The sequence below is a fragment of the Oncorhynchus masou genome, chromosome 9, assembly GCF_036934945.1.
Source record: "Oncorhynchus masou masou isolate Uvic2021 chromosome 9, UVic_Omas_1.1, whole genome shotgun sequence".
NCBI lineage: Eukaryota > Metazoa > Chordata > Actinopteri > Salmoniformes > Salmonidae > Oncorhynchus > Oncorhynchus masou.
Genome location: NC_088220.1, coordinates 85,956,098 through 85,981,249, shown reverse-complemented (window position 1 = coordinate 85,981,249; position 25,152 = coordinate 85,956,098). Strand labels below are relative to the sequence as shown.

Below are 25,152 nucleotides of genomic sequence, written 5' to 3'. Positions count from 1 at the left end.
TCCAACATCTAGTGGAAAACCTTCCCAGAAGAGTGGAGGCTGTTATAGCAGCAATGTTCCAACATCTAGTGGAAAGCCTTCCCAGATGAGTGGAGGCTGTTATAGAAGCAATGTTCCCAGAGGAGTGGAGGCTGTTATAGCAGCAATGCAACATCTAGTGGAAAGCCTTCCCAGAAGAGTGGAGGCTGTTATAGCAGCAATGTTCCAACATCTAGTGGAAAGCCTTCCCAGATGAGTGGAGGTTGTTATAGAAGCAATGTTCCCAGAAGAGTGGAGGCTGTTATAGCAGCAATGTTCCAACATCTAGTGGAAAGCCTTTCCAGAAGAGTGGAGGCTGTTATAGCAGCAATGTTCCAACATCTAGTGGAAAGCCTTCCCAGAAGAGTGGAGGCTATTATAGCAGCAATGTTCCCAGATGAGTGGAGAATGTTATAGCAGCAATGTTCCAACATCTAGTGTAAAGCCTTCCCAGAGGAGTGGAGGCTGTTATAGCAGCAATGTTCCCAGATGAGTGGAGAATGTTATAGCAGCAATGTTCCAACATCTAGTGGAAAGCCTTCCCAGAAGAGTGGAGGCTGTTATAGCAGCAATGTTCCAACATCTAGTGGAAAGCCTTCCCAGAAGAGTGGAGGCTGTTATAGCAGCAATGTTCCAACATCTAGTGGAAAGCCTTCCCAGAAGAGTGGAGGCTGCTATAGCAGCAATGTTCCAACATCTAGTGGAAAGCCTTCCCAGAAGAGTGGAGGCTGTTATAGCAGCAATGTTCCAACATCTAGTGGAAAGCCTTCCCAGAAGTATGGAGGCTGTTATAGCAGCAAAGGGGGGACCAATTCTATATTAATGCCCATGATTTTGGAATGAGATGTTGGACGAGCAGGTGTCCACATACTTTGGGCCATGTCGTGTATCTACTCTGGATCGTTAAATTGGACTCGTTCTGTCATTTCTTGATTTTTTATTATTTGTGTATACATGTGTCGTATCTGCGAGCCATTCTACTGCACTGATGGAGCATTTTGTTGCACCTGCTATGACACCTGCAAAATGTGACCTGTTTACACGTGTGTGTGTGTGTGTGTGTATATATATATATACCTACCAGCCATTTTGTTATGTATAAACCGACCTCAACCACTCCAGGACCCCTGGACATTGACTAACGTTCTGATACTAACCTGTATATACACGTACATTCTCCTACGTACATCGTAGTTCTTGTGGTTTCGATTCAGTCATTTTGTATTCTATTTTCTATCATTATTTATATTAGTGTCACTGCATTGTTGGGAAAGACCTCTGACGGTTAGACTGTCCCTGTACTGTTTAGTTGCTGTGCACGTTTGATGAGGATCATTTTCCCCCAATTTGACACAATTCTGGACAGGGACTTGCCCAACTTCTCAAGGGGCCGAGCCCGCACCGTATTCCCTGGTGCAAAGTAGGGCACTATATACAGAATAGGGTGGAATTTGGCACGCTTCCCAAGTCAGACCCTATCTACTATCCCATGTAAAGAAGTGATACAGCACCCCCTACTGGTAGACAATGGAACTGCCTAGTGTCCCTTGAGTGAGTGAGTTAAAACAAAAATAACATTACATTTAATATGCCTCCCATGAAGAATGTACAACAACAAAAAAGACACTTAAATTTGTACAAAAATAGTTTACTAAAAACGAACTGCTATAATGATAAATTCTGAAGCAAAAGATTTTCATGTTTTGAACCCCCCTCAACACAAGGATACTGGTGTTTTCAGGTCAACTGTCTGTTTCTCCTCACTGCCCTAATGACAGACTTACTGGAGAAGAAACAAAAACATTCACTCAAAATATACACAAAAAAACTGAATATTGGCCATCAGCACAAATACAATATATACAAATCAGTATTCTTCTCTATGTGGTTTTCTGTCAGAACATACCAGCTCAAAAAGGCAGGACAAACATTCTTCACATGAACAGACTTCAAAATTAGACTTCCACTGGTTTAAACTGTGATATTCTGATAGGGTAGGTTTCCCAGACACAGATGAAATCTAGTCCTGAACTAAGAAGTCATTCTAACAGAGATCCTCCATTGAAACATGCTTTTTATTAAATGGAAGGGGCTTATTCTATGATTTGGGAAACTGTCCCAGAATTTCTCTGTGTTAGTCTTAATGTCTTTGGAACGGTGGTGATACTCGTCAGGGACAGGCTGTACATCACAATGTCTGCGTCTGACTCCGTGTGCCCAGTCTCCAAGTCGTTCTCCTGGTCTGGGTTATGTTCAGCAAAACGAAACAAAAACTCTGGGTTTTTACTGGACAAGTTCAGGTAGTTCATTCCCGTTTCACTCTGTTCCAAAACGTTTTCTCCCTACTGAACAGGACCCTGGATGACTACCCCCCCAGTCTCTACGGATGAACCCTCCTGGCCCTGCCTCATCACCATTCAAATCTATCCCGTCGGTTCATGAAGCGGTCCCTCCCCTCAGGCCCATCTATGGGCCAACCATTTCTCCCTCCTCCTCCTCTAGGAAACCCTCTCCCCCGCTCCCCAAACCTCCCCCCGTCCCTGTCACGTCCCCCAAACCCTGGCCTCTCGCCCCTGAAGTGTCTCCCGCCCTCCCAGTTGCCTTCTTCTTCCCCGGGGGGTCCGGGCTGGAAGGGATGTCTGGGGGGTCCAGGCTGGAAGGGATGTCTGGGGGGTCCGTGAGGAAAGTCCTCCATGGACTGGTGGCCCATGGGCATCCTGAACCCACCTGGAGGGCCCCCTGGGGGGAAACATAGGGTTGGGGCCCCTGGGGCCCATCATCATAGGGGGCATGTTGGGGGGAGGGAGGTGAGGGGGGAAGTGGGGCTGGAGGTGAGGGGGTGGTAGTCCCGGACGAGGCTGCATGGGCAGCATGGCCGGCCTGGGACCCAGTAACACTGCTGGGCCTGGAGGACTCATCAAGGCCCCTGGTCCGCCTGGGCCTGGAGCTCCCAGCTGGATGTCTAGAGTGTCTGAGGGGTCAACACTCCCTCCAGACTTGTCTTTAGATCCAGAGTCATCTTTGGTGCTCCCTGGTCCACCCACTACTGGATGAGGGAAACCTGCAGACAGAGTAGACACACACAACATATGGTTTCGAAACATGTCAAAACACGGAGCACAAAACCCATTTCATACAACAAAACTTTAAACATGTTGAAGGTTGTGACTTATTTGGTTTGGACCTCTTGTCAATTTCATAAACAAATATATTATGACTGTACAAAAACGACAATCAGAGAGGGGAAGGAGAACTGTACAAAACGACAATCAGAGGGGAGAAGGAGAACTGCACAAAACGGCAATCAGAGGGGAGAAGGAGAACTGCACAAAACGACAATCAGAGAGGGGGAGAAGGAGAACTGTACAAAACGACAATCAGAGAGGGGAGAAGGAGAAGTGTACAAAACGACAATCAGAGAGGGGGAGAAGGAGAAGTGTACAAAACGACAATCAGAGAGGGGGAGAAGGAGAACTGCACAAAACGACAATCAGAGAGGGGAGAAGGAGAACTGTACAAAACGACAATCAGAGAGGGGGAGAAGGAGAACTGTACAAAACGACAATCAGAGAGGGGAGAAGGAGAACTGTACAAAACGACAATCAGAGAGGGGAGAAGGAGAACTGTACAAAACGACAATCAGAGAGGGGGAGAAGGAGAACATTCGTTTGTGATCCTCTAGTTGTTCATTTGGTTCAGTCCCATAATGTTGTTACCTGGAGACTGTGTGGGGTTGAAGCTCGCGGGCAGGAAGAGAGGGGGTCCACCGGGGGTGAGGGAGGGGGGAGGGCCAGGGAATCCAGAGGGACCACCCATTGACTCCATTGGCTGGACTGGAGGCACCTGGAGACAAACACAAGAATATCAACAACAGTTTTTTTTTTAACTGCCTTTGGAAGCAATGTCATCACAATGACTGTTTAGTCGGAAGCTTATTGAAATGGGTTTCCATGGTTTCCATGGCCCGAGCTGCCAGATCTCCATGCACCATAAGATCACCATGCGCAAAGCCAAGCGTTGGCTGGAATGGTGTAAAGCTCACCGCCATTGGTCTCTGGAGAAGTGGAAACGCGTTCTCTGAAGTGATGCATCACGCTTCACCATGATTTTGGAATTAAAATGTTCGACAAGCAGGTGTTAAAAAAAAAAAAAGTATTTTATTTAACCTTTATTGACTAGATAAGTTAATTAAGAACAATTTCTTATTTACAATGACGGCATTCCCCGGCCAAACCCTGACGACGCTGGGCCACTTGTGTGCCACTGTGCCCAGGTCACTAACATTAACAAAAGTACATGAATCCATATACAGCCAAATGATAATTCATAATAGATCAATCATTTCTCATAATAGTAGAAACATGTCATTAATCACCCATGTACAGGTTCATAATAATAGACTATTCCACCCCCCCGACAGCAATGGACTATTCCCCCTCGACAGCAATGGATTATCCCCCCCCGACAGCATTGGCCTATTCCGCCCCCTGACAGCAATGGACTATTCCGCCCCCCCCGACAGCAATGGACTATTCCGCCCCCCCCCCGACAGCAATGGACTATTCCGCCCCCCGACAGCAATGGACTATTCCGGCCCCCCCGACAGCAATGGACTATTCCGCCCCCTCCCCTGACAGCAATGGACAACCAGGTGCCTTTGGAAAGTATTCAGACCACTTGCCTTTATCCACATTGTCTTAGGTTACAGCCTTATTCATCAATCTACACACAATACCTCAATGACAAAGTGAAAACAGGTTTTTGTAAATTTTAGCAAAAAAATAGAACAGAAATACCTTATTTACATAAGTATTCAGACTCTTTGCTATGAGACTCAAAATTGAGCTCAGGTGCATCCTGTTTCCATTCATCATCTTTGAGATGTTTCTACAACATGATTGGAGTCCACCTGTGGTAAATTCAGTTGATTGGACATGATTTGGAAAGGCACACACCTGTCTATATAAAAAGAAAAAAACATTAAACGTTTATTTTTTATTTTTAATGCAGGTGCAAGCTGCCCACGGGACATCTGGTTGTTTTTGAGTGGGGGAACAAAAAAGGTTGAAATCTCATTGATCCACGGCAACTGACTGTCAGGGGCTACAGAGGGTAGTAACGTACAGTGTACAGCCCAGTAAAATCACTGGGGCCAAGCTTCCTGCCATCCAGGACCTCTATACCAGGCGGAGTCAGAGGAAGACCCAAAGAATTGTCAAAGACTCCAGTCACCCCAGTCATAGACTGTTCTCTCTGCTAACGCACAGCAAGCGGTACCGGAGAGCCAAGTCTCGGACCAAGAGGCTCCTTAACAGCTTCTATCCCCAAGCCATAAGACTGCCGAACAGTTAATTAAATGTTGACCCGGACACATGACCCCCCCCCCCCTTTCTGTTTTTACACTGCTGTTACTCACAGTTTATCTATGCATAGTAGCCTAGTTGTTAGAGCCTTGGACTTGTCACTAAAAGGTTGCAAGATCGAATCCCCGAGCTGACAAGGTACAAATCTGTTGTTCTGCCCCTGAACAAGACAGTTAACCCACTGTTCCGAGGCCGTCATTGAACATGAGAATTTGTTCTTAACTGACTTGCCTGGTTAAATAAAATAGTCACTTTACCCCGACCTACATGTACAAATTACCTTGACGAACCTGTACTCCCTGTATATAGCCTCATTATTTTGTGTTTGTTTTTATAACATTTAAAAAATAATATCTTAATTCTGTTTTTTGAACGGCATTGTTGGTTGTAAGTAACATTTCACTGTGAGGTCTACCACACCTGTTGTATTCAGCATTTCACTGTAAGGTCTACTTCACCTGTTGTATTCAGCATTTCACTGTGAGGTCTACACCTGTTGTATTCAGCATTTCACTGTGAGGTCTACTTCACCTGTTGTATTCAGCATTTCACTGTGAGGTCTACTACACCTGTTGTATTCAGCATTTCACTGTGAGGTCTACCACACCTGTTGTATTCAGCATTTCACTGTAAGGTCTACTACACCTGTTGTATTCAGCATTTCACTGTGAGGTCTACTACACCTGTTGTATTCAGCATTTCACTGTGAGGTCTACTACACCTGTTGTATTCAGCATTTCACTGTAAGGTCTACTACACCTGTTGTATTCAGCATTTCACTGTGAGGTCTACTACACCTGTTGTATTCAGCATTTCACTGTAAGGTCTACTACACCTGTTGTATTCAGCATTTCACTGTGAGGTCTACTACACCTGTTGTATTCAGCATTTCACTGTGAGGTCTACTACACCTGTTGTATTCAGCATTTCACTGTGAGGTCTACTACACCTGTTGTATTCAGCATTTCACTGTAAGGTCTACTACACCTGTTGTATTCAGCATTTCACTGTGAGGTCTACTACACCTGTTGTATTCAGCATTTCACTGTAAGGTCTACTACACCTGTTGTATTCAGCATTTCACGGTGAGGTCTACCTACACCTGTTGTATTCAGCATTTCACTGTGAGGTCTACCTACACCTGTTGTATTCAGCACATGTGACAAATAACATTGGATTTGAATCCAAATATTACCCACATTTCCATGTTAAAATTACATGGGGCCCAGTGGGATGGTACTGCGGGGACTAAACTGGCATCTGGACGGCTGTTGGTGTCACATCCAAGACACACTCACCTACCGCTGTGCCCTTGGACGAGGCACTTAAGCCCAAAATGTACTCCTGGTCTGATCCTTTGCTCAAGTGTGTGTATTTGCGTGTTGTCTGGTCGGCGGATTGTGAGATAAGAGCTTTCTGTTGTAAAAAAACAAACAAACAAACAAACGTGACAAATAAAAGTTGTATTGTCAGTTCCCACGTTATGACTGATGTCACACATCACCACACGGAACAACCCACAATCCTCAGTGCTTTAGGTCTCAGTTTATTACTGGCCATAGAGATCAGTGCATTATCTAACCATACACTCTTTACAGGCGAGGATGACGTTTATAGTCATCGCCTGATTAACATTGAAACAACACACTCCAGTATAATACCTCATTTACACCAGTCGGGAGCTCAAGTTAAAAAAATATTAAAAAATAAAACATTTTTTTATTGCCACTGTCACTACTTACAATAACACTCTATTTAACTAAGCAAGTCAGTTAAGAACAAATTCGTATTTTCAATGACGGCCTAGGAACAGTGGGTTAACTGCCTTGTTCATGGGGCAGAATGACAGATTTGTACCTTGTCGGCTTGGGGATTCGATCAAGCAACTTTTCAGTTACTGGCCCGCCCCTCTAAAACCACTAGGCTACCTGCCGCCCCTCTAAAACCACTAGGCTACCTGCCGCCCCTCTAAAACCACTAGGCTACCTGCCGCCCCTCTAAAACCACTAGGCTACCTGCCGCCCCTCTAAAACCACTAGGCTAAAACCTGCTACCTGCCCCCTCTAAAACCACTAGGCTACCTGACCGCCCCTCTAAAACCACTAGGCTACCTGCCGCCCCTCTAAAACCACGCCCCTCTAAAACCACTAGGCTACCTGCCGCCCCTCTAAAACCACTAGGCTACCTGCCGCCCCTCTAAAACCACTAGGCTACCTGACGCCCCTCTAAACCAAACCACTACCAGGCTACCTGCCGCCCCTCTAAACCACTAGGCTACCTGCCGCCTCTAAAACCACTAGGCTACCTGCCGCCCCTCTAAAACCACTTGGCTACCTGCCGCCCCTCTAACCAAAACCACTAGGCTACCTGCCGCCCCCTCTAAACCACTAGGCTACCTGCCGCCCTCTAAACCACTAGGCTACTTGCAGTCTGGCTGATGACCCTCTAAACCACTAGGCTACCTGACGCCCCTCTAAACCACTAGGCTACCTGACGCCCCTCTTACCACTTGGCTACCTGCCGCATTTTGTGATCCACTAGGTTTTCCCTTCACTAGGGTGTGAGACAAAGAGACGCAAAACGATTGACTGATTAAATGTAAAAAATAAATTAAATAAAGTTATTTGTGGCAGTCTAGAAGGCACCAAGTAACCATTGGCAGGGATCGACCAGAGAAAATAGAGCTTCACTGTTTGTTGTCATTCTTCCATCAGAGGCTTTGCTCACTAGGGTGTGCTGCAGCTCCATAACGATGATGACAGACCCTCAGCTCGTGTCATTTTGTGATCACTGCAGTGCAGGGGTGTTAATGAACTCATCCCCCTTGAGTTTCATCCAGCCCTGCCGGTTTGAAGTTCTCCCTGGCGCCTTCTTGATGAATGAATGTTACTGATTGGTCCACACCCAGTGGCTTCTCACACTACCGAGCCGAGCCAAGTTGTACTCAGCTGGCCTGAGTATCAGAGCCAGCTGTTTGGTTCCAGCAGGTCAGACCTGCGGGTGTCCCCCTCCTAACCACTGGAAGGATGGCTGACCTAAGTTCTGACAGGTGGACTCATAGGTGGACCCTCTAACCACTTGGTTACCTGTTTTTATACTTAACCTTATTTTCCCCTCTAACCACTTGGCTCATTTTGTCTGTCTGCCGCCCCCCTCTAACCACTTGGCTACCTACGTGATGCAGAGGGGTAAATGAGCTAAAATTAGGTGTGTCAGTGCACTGCAATAAGCAATGGTGTGCATTGAGAAACATTCACTGTAGACACTGACGGAAGACGACTAAGATTGCAGAAACAAGATATTTGTGGCAGTCTGGCTGATGACCTGATGAAATCACCAGAGAGAATAAAGGCGTCACTGTTACAGTTGTAATTCTCCCATCAAGAGGTTTTTTCCCTTCACTAGGGTGTGAGACAAGAGACGCAAAACGATTGACTGATTAAATGTAAAAAATAAATTAAATAAAGTTATTTGTGGCAGTCTAGACAATTGGCAACGCTTTGCACATGGGGGGACAAAATTGTAAGAAATTGGTCTGATGAAAAAAATAGAACTGTTTGGCCATAATGACCATCGTTATGTTTGGAGGAAAAAGGGGGAGGCTTGCAAGTCGAAGAACACAATCCCAACCGTGAAGCACGGGGGTGGCAGCATCATGTTGTGGGGGTGCTTTGCTGCAGGAGGGACTGGTGCACTTCACAAAATAGAAAGCATCATGAGGAAAATTATGTGGATATACTGAAGCAACCTCTCAAGACATCAGTTAAAGCTTGGTTGCAAATGGGTCTTCCAAATGGACAATGACCCCAAGCATTCTTCCAAAGTTGTGGAAAAATGGCTTAAGGACAACAAAGTCAAGGTTGGAGTGGCCATCACAAAGCCCTGACCTCAATCCTATAGAACATTTCTGGGCAGAACTGAAAAAGATTGTGTGAGCAAGGAGGCCTACAAACCTGACTCAGTTACACCAGCTCTGTCAGGAGGAATGGGACTGCTGAGTATGTATGTAAACTTCTGACCCACTGGGGAATGTGATGACAGAAATAAAAGCTGAAATAATTCTCTCTACTATTATTCTGACATTTCACATTCTTAAAATAAAGTGGTGATCATAACTGACCTAAGACAGGGAATTTTTACTTGTGAAAAACTGAGTTTAAATGTATTTGGCTAAGGTGTATGTAAATTTCTGACTTCAACTATATATATATATATATATTATGTTCAAGTTGTTGGCTGCAGTTGAAAAGCAGGTATGGTTGACGTTGGAGTCGGTAATTATGTTTCATAGTAGGCAACATGAGTCCAAAAGATTGGTAACTGGTCGACGCTGCCCTACCAAGCAAAAGGGCATTTCATAGAAAATGAATTGACATTTTTTTATACATTAAATACATGCTTTATCATTTTATCATTTATGTGGACAAATACCCTGCCTCCAGTGTTGAGGTGAAAATGAGGGGGAATCATGTTTGCAGTAACTGCAAAAAATGTAAGCGTAAACAAGCAGTGTCTACGGTTTACCTTGGTGTCACTGACCTATGACCTGCAGTGTCTACGGTTTACCTTGGTGTCACTGACCTATGACCTGCAGTGTCTACGGTTTACCTTGGTGTCACTAACCTATGACCTGCAGTGTCTACGGTTTACCTTGGTGTCATTGACCTATGACCTGCAGTGTCTAGTGTTCACCTTGGAGTCACTGACCTATGACCTGCAGTGTCTAGTGTTTACCTTGGTGTCACTGACCTATGGCCTGCAGTATCTACGGTTTACCTTGGTGTCACTGACCTATGAACTGCAGTATCTACGGTTTACCTTGGTGTCACTGACCTATGACCTGCAGTGTCTACGGTTTACCTTGGTGTCACTGACCTATGACCTGCAGTGTCTACGGTTTACCTTGGTGTCATTGACCTATGACCTGCAGTATCTACGGTTTACCTTGGTATTATTTATTGTTCTTTGCTGATACAAGTATCAAACTATGACCCTAACAGCCACATACAAATAAATACATTAAAACAAGTTTGGAAATGTATTCCAGTGGGTGTGCCAAGCAAGAAGGCAGAAACTGCCGTCTAGGGTCAAAGGTTGTGTCAGAGGTCAGGGTCAATATGAATAAAAGACAACAGATTACCACATCTCCAATGATTGTCGACAATTCATTTTCTCAGTTTAACTCTATGAGCAGTTTGCTTGGTAAGGCAGTATAAAACAGTCTTACAATCCTGGGTGGGGGGGCGGTCCGGTGTGGACATGTTTGTCCCAGACCAGCACTAACACACCTGTATCAACTAAATCAAGGGCTTAAATGAATCGATTAGTGCTGGGTTTATTTGAATCAAGTGGGTTAATCATGCTGAACTGTACAGAAATATGCAGTTCTGTGAATCCATTGGACCAGGTTGAGAAACACTATTGTACAGGGGTCATATTTAGAAGTTGTGTTACTTTTCCCCCCCTCTACAAACGATATCTGAAGGTAACAAAATAATACCCTGTTTGATCATAAATTCACACAAAATGTGTACATTTGTATCAATAAAGAATGATTCATAAACAAATGATTCATAAATATACATTTACAAAAAAAAAGGCATCTCATTACTCACGGTACTTGTTCCGAGTTCTCTTCAGTTGTCTATAAAATTGTCTACACATCTAGTCACGTTTGGAAGGAATAGTGTTGCTTTACAATTACATTGTTTACAAACAAGCGGACTGTGTATTTTGGGTTCTGATGGAGTGTGACAGTTGAACTAAATTCACGAGGCATTAAAGAGTTATATTTTTCAAGAATCAATGTGTTTCACAGATGTCCACTTCAAAAATTTCCGCTCTTTAATTTTATTTATTTAACCTTTATTTAAGTCAGTTAAGAACAAATTCTTATTTTCAATGACGGCCTAGGAACAGTGGGTTAACTGCCTTGTTCAGGGGCAGAACAACAGATTTGTACCTTGTCAGCTCGGGGGGTTTGAACTTGCAACCTTCCGGTTACTAGTCCAACGCTCTAACCACTAGGCTACCCTACTACTAATTTCTGCTCTTCATTAATAAAAGACAACTGATTAACAGGGCAGGATAAAGTCCTCCAACTCTGTACTCAAGTGAACGCACCGCTTGTAAAATCATTTACTTTACTCCAGTGGGAACCGAAGTAGACAAAACATTAAAGAAGTATTCACAGAAAATATTGGGTTGACTAAAAATGCTTAATTTTCTCTGACATGTCAAATCGCATCCCTTTCGCTACCAATGATGTACATAAAGTCCAGGATGCGATGTGGCATGTCGGAGAACATTAAGCATTTTTAGTCTACCCAATTCCACTGAATTCATCCGAGCATCAGCAATCCAGGATTTATATACAGTGGGGCAAAAAAGTATTTAGTCAGCCACCAATTGTGCAGGTTCTCCCACTTCAAAAGATGAGAGAGGCCTGTAATTTTCATCGTAGGTTCACTTCAACTATGACAGACAAAATGAGAAAATCCAAATTGTAGGATTTTTTATGAATTTATTTGCAAATTATGGTGGAAAATAAGTATTTGGTCAATAACAAAAGTTTATCTCAAATACTTTGACTAAATACTTTTTTGCCCCACTGTATATACATCCTGGACTGCTGATGCTCGGATGAATTCAGAAAAGACTGGGACATGAAATAAACTGGGACAGCTTAATCCTTGACGCGCGTTACTTCGTGGTCTGAAAATAGCCCAAAATCAAAAAATATTGTCACTAAGAGAATCCACACGATCCAAACTAATTCCCTTCATTGGTGTGACATCGGAGGGTGGCAGAGCAAACTTCAAAACAGGAAGCTCCCCCTGAGAAGCACACTACGATCAGTGATATAAAATCAAAAACAGAAAAAAAAAGGTCTGTTTATAAAACGGTCAAATAATGCACCGTTCCAAATTGTGATGTAAATGTGAATAATATGTACTGGTGCATGAAAATACATTTTTAAAAAGGCGCCAATATTATGAGTCTTGATATTTTTTTACCTTTACCAAGGCAGTACTAACACAACTGATAGCTAGCTAAAGTGGGACAGGTGTGGAGGTAGCTAGTGGGACAGGTGTGGAGGTAGCTAGTGGGACAGGTGTGGAGGTAGCTAAAGTGGGACAGCGTGGAGGTAGCTAAAGTGGGACAGCGTGGAGGTAGCTAGTGGGACAGGTGTGGAGGTAGCTAAAGGGGGACAGGCGTGGAGGTAGCTAGTGGGACAGGTGTGGAGGTAGCTAAAGTGGGACAGCGTGGAAGTAGCTAAAGTGGGACAGCGTGGAAGTAGCTAAAGTGGGACAGGCGTGGAGGTAGCTAAAGGGGGACAGGCGTGGAGGTAGCTAAAGGGGGACAGGCGTGGAGGTAGCTAAAGTGGGACAGGTGTGGAGGTAGCTAAAGTGGGACAGGTGTGGAGGTAGCTAAAGTGGGACAGGTGTGGAGGTAGCTAAAGGGGGACAGGTGTGGAGGTAGCTAAAGGGGGACAGGTGTGGAGGTAGCTAAAGGGGGACAGGTGTGGAGGTAGCTAAAGGGGGACAGGTGTGGAGGTAGCTAAAGGGGGACAGGTGTGGAGGTAGCTAAAGGGGGACAGGTGTGGAGGTAGCTAAAGGGGGACAGGTGTGGAGGTAGCTAAAGGGGGACAGCGTGGAAGTAGATAAAGTGGGACAGGTGTGGAGGTAGCTAAAGGGGGACAGGCGTGGAGGTAGTAAAGTGGGACAGGTGTGGAGGTAGCTAAAGTGGGACAGGTGTGGAGGTAGCTAAAGGGGGACAGGTGTGGAGGTAGCTAAAGGGGGACAGGTGTGGAGGTAGCTAAAGGGGGACAGGCGTGGAGGTAGCTAAAGGAGGAAAGAGAACCAGTCTACACTAGGGACTCATGTACGGAGGTGAGGCATGGCTGTGGTTTCTTGTCCTGACATTTTCTTTTATTGCAATACTGTCATTAGTACTGTTATTTGAATGAATTCAGAAAAGGCGTGGCACTTGCATTTCCGTCTCCTGTGACCTCTTCAGACATCCGTCACATGTTATCCTCAGATGTTTCCTAATCACACAAAATTGAATTGTGATATGGGTACAATTAGGACTGTAATAATGGTGTCCCATTTTATCTAACCTGCTGTCCCAGTCTACTAAATAGGGTTTTGACCCATGGTGTACGTAAATGGGTGTGTCATGTCACCTGTGAAAATGAATAATGTATTTTGATTAGGGAACATCTTGAGGATTTTTAGAAATGTATCATGCGTTGAGCTAATATGCTGGATAGATGTCGAAAGAGGCTGCGGGAGACAGAAATGGGAAAAAAAGTGTTCCACTTATTCCAAATTCACACTATATATATATATATATATATATATATATATATATATCTATCTATCAACGGCAGGATTTGAAGCCTTCAGTTGGCCATTTTGGCATTCCCAAGTCGGAGCAGTCCTCCATAGAAATTAATGGCATTCTACACTATTTCAATTAAAATGTTTCAAGGACAGAAATATATAGTAACAAAAGTAACATATATACATTCTAAAAAAACAACAACTTTAAAATAAAAATGTTTAGATATTTTTTCATTTTTGTTTAGCTCATATATTTTGACGTATGCATTAAGGTGTCTGTAATATAATACAACGTGACAAAAACACATGTAGACATTAAATAAATGCATTTCTGTAAAACATTGTACAATGGTAGGGGGAGTACCTCGAGTCACTGTGGCTTCAAAACAGCACCCCCTATCAGTCATTCAGTGTATATATACACACATCATTGTTTGCTACCAATGGTGAAAAAGAAAAGCCTAGATTGCTGATGCAGTGTATTGGCCATTGAGCGGTTTTGAAGCCACCTTTCGGCCATTTTGGTACTCCCCAGTAGGAAACAGTCCTCCATAGTAATGAATGGAATTCTACAGTATTTCAATGAAATGGGAAAAAGGACAAAATTACATGCATTTAAGTATTTTTGATGTTTCAGTGGGGACAGTAACATTAGTACTCACTATAATAAATACTTTATTTTTTATAATTATATGTGAAGTAAACAAAGTACGCGTTAAGGCGTCTAATATAATAGTGACAAAAAATGAATGTAGACATTAATACATGCATTTCTATAGTTTACCATCTTTTTTAAATATTTTTTTTTTTACATTGGAGTACCAAGATGGCTGCACAGTGGCTTCAATACAGGGCTCCATGTCAGTCACCTAGGGTTTATACACTTCATTGGTTGCTACCAAAGGAGTAGGAAAAAAAAGTTGTCCCTGAACTCTGATCCAAGATCAGTTTCAAAACATTTTGTCCCCTAATTGTAAAGGTTAAATTGGAGAAGAGGATCCCCCCCCCCTCCCTGTATTTCAGTAGACATGCTTTCCTATAGCTTCACCATACAAACTGAGGATTATGATCCAAAAGAGTGCAATGCAACTAATATAAGCTTATAACCATAACTAGTTCACCATAGTGTGAAAACAGACTCAGACTAGAACAAAATCACGTTCTCCCTACTGATTTCTTATGAGTGGAAATGGAGGACATCCCCAAAAAAATCTAGTAAGATTCTGTACAAAACAATCCAATAGGATGTAACCTAGTCATGTACAAACTATAAGCAGTAATGTGTCGGTGCTCAATATAGTATTTACATGCATTTGCATAACGTACACTTATGATCAGATGAAACTGACCAAACTAATTCCTACTTAACCACACAGCCATCAGGCCACTGCAGGTTAGGTATTGGGTAGAGGGAGGGAGGGGGCGGGGTCTATCCTTACCCAAGGTCTCAGATTCCCCCGGCAGAAGATCCCGCGGTGGAGCTCCACCGTGGGGCCCACAGGCGGTTTCCCTCCTTCGTTCCTGCTAGACCCACAGCACTAACACCAGTGTCCTCGCTTATCACACCCCCGCCCCACAGTCTTTTTGTTGTTGTTTTTCTGCCCATTTAAAAACTAACTAAATAACTGAACCTACAACATGACATGAGAACATTATTGTCTTGTTTCCTTACTGTTGAATAAAATGTTTTAATGAATAAATTATATTTAGGAATTTTTCACTTGCAACTACAGAAAGTACGTGACCTCATCTAAATAGTTTGATGTGTCCTGAATAACACGGGGGCACGTGTCAGATCGTGATCAATGGTTAATTTCATACATTGTGATCAGCTGGGAGTTCTGGACATCGGCAAAACATTGGTTTCAGCTCACGTCTTTGGCCCACCTCATGTCTGCACTACACGGACGAGCACTGGAATATTGTAAAACAGTAAAGATATTATCTGCTATCGCAAGGAACAACATAGTGCACTAACTGTTCCTTGGGACGCCAATTTCAGTTCAATTGTTGCAACTTGAATTGTGATGAAGATTAAATTAAGAGCAACTGTGGCTCGTTCAGTTGTTCCCGGGACTTGATCCCCCACAAAATATCATGAGATCAAATCCGGTACATTTCCAAATGGGAGCGTCACCTTTACCTGTCAGCCATTGGGAAGGTTCCTCGGGACAGTCCCAGCGAGGGAGGGACCTCCGATGTCCACGTCCAGAAACACTCACCTTTAGTGAGGCCTCGTGAGACTGACGACGACTGACAATGTGTTCAGTTGGTGCCCACAGATTTAGGAACTACATTTTTTTTTTTTTTTTTAAATGAAGAATGCCGTGCAGGTGTCTTTGTGAAAGCTGTTGAGAGCTAACAGCATCTTCAGGGTTCACCTCATTCACCTACCTGGGTGATAACCTCAAGTTAGTTTGGTTGACTAAAACAAGTTGCCGTAGAAGACTAGTTTGAGGAGCGTGAAGAGTCAGTTTCAGGGTGGAGTAGGTTTCAGAGTTAGACTGTATGGTCATGATACTGAACCAAGAGATATGAAGTATTTGAAAATGTATAAGGTAGTGAGCAGCAAACCTTCGTTAAGCAACATTATGAACAATACACATCTAGCAACTACTGTTTTTTTTTGTGTTATAGATTTTTTAATTAAAATGACGTTTTAGGCAGGTTTGACAACTTATTTTTTTGCCTATATATGCTGTTGATGAAATATTGCAGTAAATTCCTACCTTTTTTTTTCCTGAAAATGGTTCATACCATGAAGAGGACATTTAGAGGATGTGATCATCTTCTCTTCATTCATACCTTCTAAAAGTCCCAACCCTGGTTCTGAAGCAGGGCCTACAAATTAAAAACACCCGTCCAACACGGCTACAATTTGGCGTTGGCGGGTAATGGCTTCAGTTCGGCTGGTGCAGGGCATACATTTCCTCCTAATAAGTCAGAATTAAATCAAACATAATTGAAGAAGTCTTGTCATTAAAAAGTGACGTTTTTTACTCCCCGAGGAGATCTTCGTCGCCCAATTTTACTTCTAAAAGATGTTTGGTGAGGTATTTATCCCCCCAAAAAATGCGCATGAAAACTAGTCTCTCACAGCATGACGAAAAGTTTAGACTCCCTACTGTTGACCAATCACCGACAAAGTGGTGTTGACTTCAGCTTGCCTCAAGAAAAACCTTACCAGAGTCCAAAACGTTATAATATATGCACAAATTCTTCCAAACGGTTTCGGCTGGGAAGAATGATAACGTCTTATGAATGTCTAATTCACCAGACATGTGGGCAGGTGGACACATACAGGGCTCTAACGGTGCAGGCATTTCATACAAATAGTCAAAAGTCAAATATGGCCACATGCAAAGTAGTGATTTATAGCAGAATAAATGCTGCAGTAGCTGTTCTCAAAGTATTTCTGCAATTTTGTTTCATACATCTGGTAATGCACAAAGAAATAAGAATCGTAACATTATAGCTAACCAACCTCGCACAGCAACACTTCCTGCTGGAGGGAACAGGGTTGGAGAGCCCTGCCCTAGACAATAGATCGCATAGCTCGGCATCCTCGCAAAACTTTTTCAATATCTCAAGTGCTTGTTGGTTTTTAACCTCACTCGGGTAGGGGGCACTATTTTCACCTCCGGATGAAAAGCGTGCCCAAAGTAAAACTGCCTGCTGACTCAGGCCCAGAAGCTAGGATATGCATATAATTGGTATATTTGGATAGAAAACACTAAATTTTCCAAAACTGTTAAAATAATGTCTGAGAAAACAGAACTGATATGGCAGGCGACAACCTGAGAAAAATCCATCCAGGAAGTGGGATTGTTTTATGTTTGTAGTTTTCCACTGATTGCCCATACAGTATCCCATGACTTAGGACTCAGATTTCACTTCCTATGGCTTCCACTAGGTGTCAATAGTGTTTAGAAATTGTTTCAGGCTTGTATTCTGAAAATTGAGAGAGTAAAACATCTCTGAGTGAGTGGATAGTGGAAAGTCCCCAAACCTGTTTACTGCGCACGACCGAGAGCTCACCTTCCTTGTCCGGTTGAAATATTGATTATTATGACTAAAAAGATCCTGAGGATAGATTATAAACATCATTGACATGTTTCTACGAACCTTCCAGATACTTTTTGGATTTTTCGTCTGCCTGTTATGACCGCCTTGCAGCCATTGGACTACTGAAAAAAAGTGCCAATAAACCTGAGGTTTTTGGATATAAAGAGGGACTTTATCGAACATTTATTGGGTAACTGGGAGTCTTGAGTGCAACCATATGAAGATCATCAAAGGTAAGTGATGAATTTTATCGCTATTTCTGACGTTTGTTACTCCTCTACTTGGCTGGTTACTGTTTGTAATGTTTTGTGTATTGGGTAACTGGGAGTCTTGTCATATGAAGATCATCAGATAATCGCTATGGTATACTTGGCTGGTTACTTTCGCTGTAAAGCCTTTTTGAAATCTGACAACAGTTGGATTAACAAGAAGTTAAGTGTTATACATCAGTTTAAAGGTTATGTTTTATGAGTATTTCTGTTTTTGAATTTGGCGCCCTGCAATTTCACCGGATGTTGGCCAGGTAGCGTCCCACACCCCCTAGAGAGGTTAAGAATGACGCCTACCATGGATTGCTAAAATAATGATAATGTTCACACTTCATCCATTTAAATATTATGGGGATATCTATACATTTGGCAGACAAGCGCGAGTGTTCAGTGTAGCCTATTATCATATAGACATGGATGTGGAAATAGCTTCACGCCTGCAATAAAAACCTCCAGGCTTCTGTCAATTAAATGTAAAAAAAAATAAAAATCACAGGGGGGCAGTTTGGGGAAAAAAACTAATCCTGTGTGAAAGGTCCTCTGGGATAACGCTTGATTGGATAATAATTACATAACAAACGTGTCTAGTAATACCTGTCCAATAGGGCCATATAACATTGAAAATTATAGGCTCATCAGTTTAGAGTGCGCCGCATCATCCCATGGGATCTGTCAAGGCTGCACCCAGCAGAAACATCACTAAAACAATTATAGTTCCGACACATCACCTTTAAACAAAATAGGCCTTTTATAGGCTAAGTTGATGAGCAAATGGACAGCACGACACTCACGCCAGTCCTTCTAGAATGCAGATGGGGACTTCCTAGTCGAACTCTGCCATAATGACGGTGTGTACGTATCCGTTTCAGCGTGTCCAGCAAGAGTCAACTCCTTGGACTCCAACCACAGGTGTTGGGAGTCGATTCCAAAAATCCTGGAGTCGTGATTACTTGAGCGACCACCCGTTACCAAGGTAACCTTAAAGGGGCAGCTGAACATTTGTCTCATCTGTGACATTTTGTTTTGTAGACAGCCCACAAAATATAACATTTAATTAGAGCAAATCGCTCACGTTACTTCTTCATAGTAATACATTACTACTTATTTTAAGAGAAACTTAAGAAAGCTCAGCCATTGTGTTAAGTGCAATTAATGCAGGAAAAATATTTTGTTAGGTAAAAAAAAAAATCTGAGTGGCTGGTAGACAAAAATGTTGTTTTAGGCCTGAAGACATTCATAAGCCTGTGTTGCGCCACATTTGTCAGGATTTTGTGTTCATGTGTGTTCATGTGTATGAACTAGGAACACAGTTTCAAGAACAATTGTCCGTACCAGTACAACCCGGATCTGCCTTGAGAAACTCAAGTCTCTGGTACAACCTATTTACCTGGTAAAATAAGGGTTCAATCAAATGTATATCCACGAAGCACTAACAGCAGCAGTCTGTTTGCTAATGTCTTTTGGACTAAACAACATGAAGTCATATTAAAGAAAATGTACAACTTCTGGAAAGTTCTGCGTTGAGTCAAATGTTCAGTTATTTAAATTACATTCATGATTGCGTAGAGCATTCTGCCTCGGTCATGATAGTGAGAATATTCAAACTTTTTACACGTTCCAGAATGGTGCATTCCGACATGAGGTGAGGGCACTCAGTCCTCCGCTCCTGGATGCCATTCTATTCAGACCAATGTCAGTGAAGGCCCCCCGCCCATGTAAGGCATAGGGACGTTGAACAGGCATAAATCAATTAAAAAAGGCTTGATATTGAAGCAAATGCAGGAAGACGGTGAAACATTTAAAACAAGAGATAGAAACCCACCAGGTGGTACCAGCAGGAAACTCATAATCGGCTTAAAAATATGTTTTTTTATTTTAATGCAAAAAAAACCCCAACTTTTTTCATCTGCATCAACGACCAATGTGACCGTCCCTAATATCTTACTATCAGGAAGGTGAGACAAAAAGTGAAAAAGACAAGTAAACTAAAGAACGAAGTTGCCTTCCATTTATTGGTGAGAAACCGTGAAACCCTGTAAAAGGCATCATGTGTATAGGGCAGAACCTGGATCCTTGCATTCAGACTTACTACTGAAGGAAAGCGACCCAACAGCCTTTCAATATGGGACCTTAAGTTTCTATATAGGTGATGTACTGAGGTGAGTGAATATCTTTCAAATACTAGTTACCCATGATACTACTAAATCACTATTTGTTTTTGTTTTTTTATTGGTCCACTTATTTACAAAGATACTTTGTTGCATTTCGAGGAAAAGTGTTTGCATACGAATACTTATAAAACCTGCCATTTTTAATAACAGCTAAAAACAACAAAACAATAAAAACAGACAACCAAGGCACAAAACCTCTGGATAAAAGTCTGCTTCCTATGAGATGGTGAGGTAGAACACACAGAAAGGTGTGTTTCATTGGGACCCTGCTCTCTGTGGTGCGTTTCATTGGGACCCTGCTGTCTGTGGTGCGTTTCATTGGGACCCTGCTGTCTGTGGTGCGTTTCATTGGGACCCTGCTGTCTGTGGTGCGTTTCATTGGGACCCTGCTGTCTGTGGTGCGTTTCATTGGGACCCTGCTCTCTGTGGTGCGTTTCATTGGGACCCTGCTGTCTGTGGTGCGTTTCATTGGGACCCTGCTGTCTGTGGTGCGTTTCATTGGGACCCTGCTGTCTGTGGTGCGTTTCATTGGGACCCTGCTGTCTGTGGTGCGTTTCATTGGGACCCTGCTGTCTGTGGTGCGTTTCATTGGGACCCTGCTCTCTGTGGTGCGTTTCATTGGGACCCTGCTCTCTGTGGTGCGTTTCATTGGGACCCTGCTCTCTGTGTGGTGACCCTGTTTCATTGGGACCCTGCTCTCTGTGGTGCGTTTCATTGGGACCCTGCTCTCTGTGGTGCGTTTCATTGGGACCCTGCTCTCTGTGGTGCGTTTCATTGGGACCCTGCTCTCTGTGGTGCGTTTCATTGGGACCCTGCTCTCTGTGGTGCGTTTCATTGGGACCCTGCTCTCTGTGGTGCGTTTCATTGGGACCCTGCTCTCTGTGGTGCGTTTCATTGGGACCCTGCTCTCTGTGGTGCGTTTCATTGGGACCCTGCTCTCTGTGGTGCGTTTCATTGGGACCCCCTGCTGGGACCCTCTGTGGTGCGTTTCATTGGGACCCTGACCCTGCTGTCTGTGGTGCGTTTCATTGGGACCCTGCTGTCTGTGGTGTGGGTGCGTTTCATTGGGACCCTGCTGTCTGTGGTGCGTTTCATTGGGACCCTGCTGTCTGTGGTGCGTTTCATTGGGACCCTGCTCTCTGTGGTGCGTTTCATTGGGACCCTGCTCTCTGTGGTGCGTTTCATTGGGACCCTGCTCTCTGTGGTGCGTTTCATTGGGTCCCTGCTGTCTGTGGTGCGTTTCATTGGGACCCTGCTGTCTGTGGTTTCATTGGGTCCCTGCTGTCTGTGGTGCGTTTCATTGGGTCCCTGCTGTCTGTGGTGCGTTTCATTGGGTCCCTGCTGTCTGTGGTGCGTTTCATTGGGTCCCTGCTGTCTGTGGTGCGTTTCATTGGGACCCTGCTCTCTGTGGTGCGTTTCATTGGGACCCTGCTCTCTGTGGTGCGTTTCATTGGGACCCTGCTGTCTGTGGTGCGTTTCATTGGGACCCTGCTGTCTGTGGTGCGTTTCATTGGGTCCCCTGTAGCGGGTGTTACCTGTACGTGGGCGGTGGCAGCTCCCTCGGTTTCCATGGCATCCGCTCCTCCTCCGTTGTTCAGTCCTCCTGGTTTAGTCAGCTCCTTCACGTCATCTCCCCACTCTGAAGAACAGACCAAGCAAACAAAAATCAGGGACAATACAGACTTCGGCGACACCAGCAATATAGATAGATACAGTGGGGAGAACAAGTATTTGATACACGGACGATTTTGCAGGTTTTCCTACTTACAAAGCATGTAGAGGTCTGTAGTTTTGATCATAGGTACACTTTAACTGTGAGAGACGGAATCTAAAACAAAAATGATTTTTATGTAATTAATTTGCATTTTATTGCATGACATAAGTATTTGATCACCTACCAACCAGAATGAATTCCGGCTCTCACAGACCTGTTAGTTTTTCTTTAAGAAGCCCTCCTGTTCTCCACTCATTACCTGTATTAACTGCACCTGTTTGAACTCGTTACCTGTATAAAAGACACCCATCCACACACTCAAACAGACTCCAACCTCTCCACAATGACCAAGACCAGGGAGCTGTGTAAGGACATCAGGGTTAAATTGTAGACCTACACAAGGCTGAGATGGGCTACAGGACAATAGGCAAGCAGCTTGGTGAGAAGGAAACAACTATTGGCGCAATTATTAGAAAATGGAAGAAGTTCAAGATGACGGTCAATCACCCTCGGTCTGGGGCTCCATGCAAGATCTCACCTCGTGGGGCATCAATGATCATGAGGAAGGTGAGGGATCAGCCCAGAACTACAAGGCAGGACCTGATCAATGACCTGAAGAAAGCTGGGACCACAGTCTCAAAGGAAACCAATAGTAACACACTACGCCATCATGGATTAAAATCCTGCAGCCTCCCCCTGCTCAAGCCAGCGCATGTCCAGGCCCGTCTGAAGTTTGCCAATGACCATCTGGATGATTCCGAGGAGGAATGGGAGAAGGTCATGTGGTCTGATGAGACAAAAATAGAGCTTTTTGGTCTAAACTCCACTTGCTTATCTGCAAAGGGGACAGGACGACTGCACCGTATTGAGAATGGATGGGGTCATGTATCGCGAGATCTTGGCCAACAACCTCCTTCCCTCAGTAAGAGCATTGAAGATGGGTTGTGGCTGGGTCTTCCAGCATGACAACAACCCAAAACACACAGCCAGGGCAACTAAGGAGTGGCTCCATAAGAAGCATCTCAAGGTCCTGGAGTGGTCTCGCCAGCCTCCAGACCTGTACCCAATAGAAAATCTTTGGAGGGAGCTGAAAGTCCGTATTGCCCAGCGACAGCCCCGAAACCTGAAGGATCTGGAGAAGGTCTGCATGGAGGAGTGGGCCAAAATCCCTGCTGCAGTGTGTGCAGACCTGGTCAAGAACTACAGGAAACGTATGATCTCTGTAATTGCAAACAAAGGTTTCTGTACCAAATATTAAGTTCTGCTTTTCTGATGTATCAAATACTTATGTCATGCAATAAAATGCAAATGAATTACTTAAAAATCATACAATGTGATTTTCTGGATTTTTCATTTAGATTCCGTCTCTCACAGTTGAAGTGTACCTATGATTTTTTTAAAGTACAGACCTCTACATGCTTTGTAAGTAGGAAAACCTGCAAAAATCGGCAGTGTATCAAATATTTGTTCTCCCCACTGTATAACCTAGCTCTGTGCCAAATACTTATACCCAGACCACTTGACCTAAATAGGAAAAACTGTCATATTATCCCTTGGTAAAGGACAGGTTATCACTCTAGTCATTCCACATCTAGACAAAGGGTGAATCTCAATTGTTCTTGCTTGATTCCTCGCATCCGCTTTCCTCACCGTCTCAAAGTGCATTGGAGGAGAAGGTCTGAGGGGAGGAACCCCCCCAAAAATATATTCTTCTTCTCCAATGTATTTTGAGGTGGTCGAGGAAAGCGGAAGTGAGGAAGTGAGGAATCAAAGAAGACAATTGAGATTCGCCCAAAGCGGGACATTTGTAGAAGACAGAAGATGGCAGTCAGATGTTTACCTGGACAGAGTGTGTCTGCGTCCAGCATGCCTCCCTCCCTGTAGCCCTCCAGCTCCTCCATCTTCACCTTGTTCCAGGGGATGTAGGTGACGCCTCGCTCCACATCCCAGAACTTCTTATGGGGCGCCTTTATACCCTTGTTCAAGGCCCACGCAATCTACACACAAATACAATATTTTACTTCACCTTAGCATAAAGTGTTTTAAATAACGTTTTATGTGCTGCCGTTTGTGTTGCATGGCATACCAAAACGTTGGTACTTTTTCGATTGGAGAATATGAAAAGCTGTTGGGTACTAGAAGTTGTTACTTTCAGTACTTCCGTCAAATGTGTCTCACGTCAGGCTACTTGGCTTCTCAAGGGGGCAGCGGTAAGCTAGCCGGGCTACTCGTCTTCTCAAGGGGGCAGCGGTAAGCTAGCCGGGATACTTGGCTTCTCAAGGGGGCAGCGGTAAGCTAGCCGGGCTACTTGGCTTCTCAAGGGGGCAGCGGTAAGCTAGCCGGGCTACTTGGCTTCTCAAGGGGGCAGCGGTAAGCTAGCCGGGCTACTTGGCTTCTCAAGGGGGCAGCGGTAAGCTAGCCGGGCTACTTGGCTTCTCAAGGGGGCAGCGGTAAGCTAGCCGGGCTACTTGGCTTCTCAAGGGGGCAGCGGTAAGCTAGCCGGGCTACTTGGCTTCTCAAGTATTCTAGGGGTCTTCTCAGCGGTAAGCTAGCCGGGCTACTTGGCTTCTCAAGGGGGCAGCTAGCCAGGCTACTTGGTAGGGGGCAGCAGTATTCTAGCCGGGCTACTTGGCTTCTCAAGGGGGCAGCAGTAAGCTAGCCAGGCTACTCGTCTTCTCAAGGGGGCAGCAGTATTCTAGCCGGGCAGCAGTATTCTAGCCAGGCTACTCGGCTTCTCAAGGGGGCAGCAGTATTCTAGCCAGGCTACTTGGCTTCTCAAGGGGGCAGCAGTATTCTAGCCAGGCTACTTGTCTTCTCAAGGGGGCAGCAGTATTCTAGCCAGGCTACTTGTCTTCTCAAGGGGGCAGCAGTATTCTAGCCGGGCAGCAGTATTCTAGCCAGGCTACTCGGCTTCTCAAGGGGGCAGCAGTATTCTAGCCAGGCTACTTGGCTTCTCAAAAATAATAAATTTGTGCTTAACTGACTTTTCTAGTTAAATAAAGGTAAAATAAATAAATAAATACATTTGCATTGTACCGTTACTCTATGAGCAACTAAATTGAAATTGTTTTTAAGTGACAAGGAACATGACATTCATGTGAGCATCACTGTCAAACGCTCCCTAAAACACTTCTGCTAGCAGGCCTTTCTAATCGACCTGGCCCGGGTATCCTGGAAGGATATTGATCTCATCCCGTCAGTAGA

The 25,152-nt window shown here is 44.2% G+C and overlaps 1 protein-coding gene across 1 annotated transcript in view; it reads right to left on the bottom strand.

The window, feature by feature from the left end:
* Positions 1–1,645: 1,645 nt before the first annotated feature.
* The window catches only part of LOC135546715 (SR-related and CTD-associated factor 4-like), a 37,732-nt gene continuing 14,225 nt past the window's right edge, over positions 1,646–25,152 (bottom strand). The window contains exons 11-14 of the mRNA XM_064975349.1: positions 23,789–23,945; positions 21,770–21,873; positions 3,735–3,861; positions 1,646–3,079 (exon numbers count right to left, since the gene is read on the bottom strand). Coding sequence (XP_064831421.1) covers positions 2,562–3,079; positions 3,735–3,861; positions 21,770–21,873; positions 23,789–23,945 — 906 coding nt within the window. The 3' untranslated portion in view covers positions 1,646–2,561. The remainder of the gene's footprint in view (positions 3,080–3,734; positions 3,862–21,769; positions 21,874–23,788; positions 23,946–25,152) is intronic.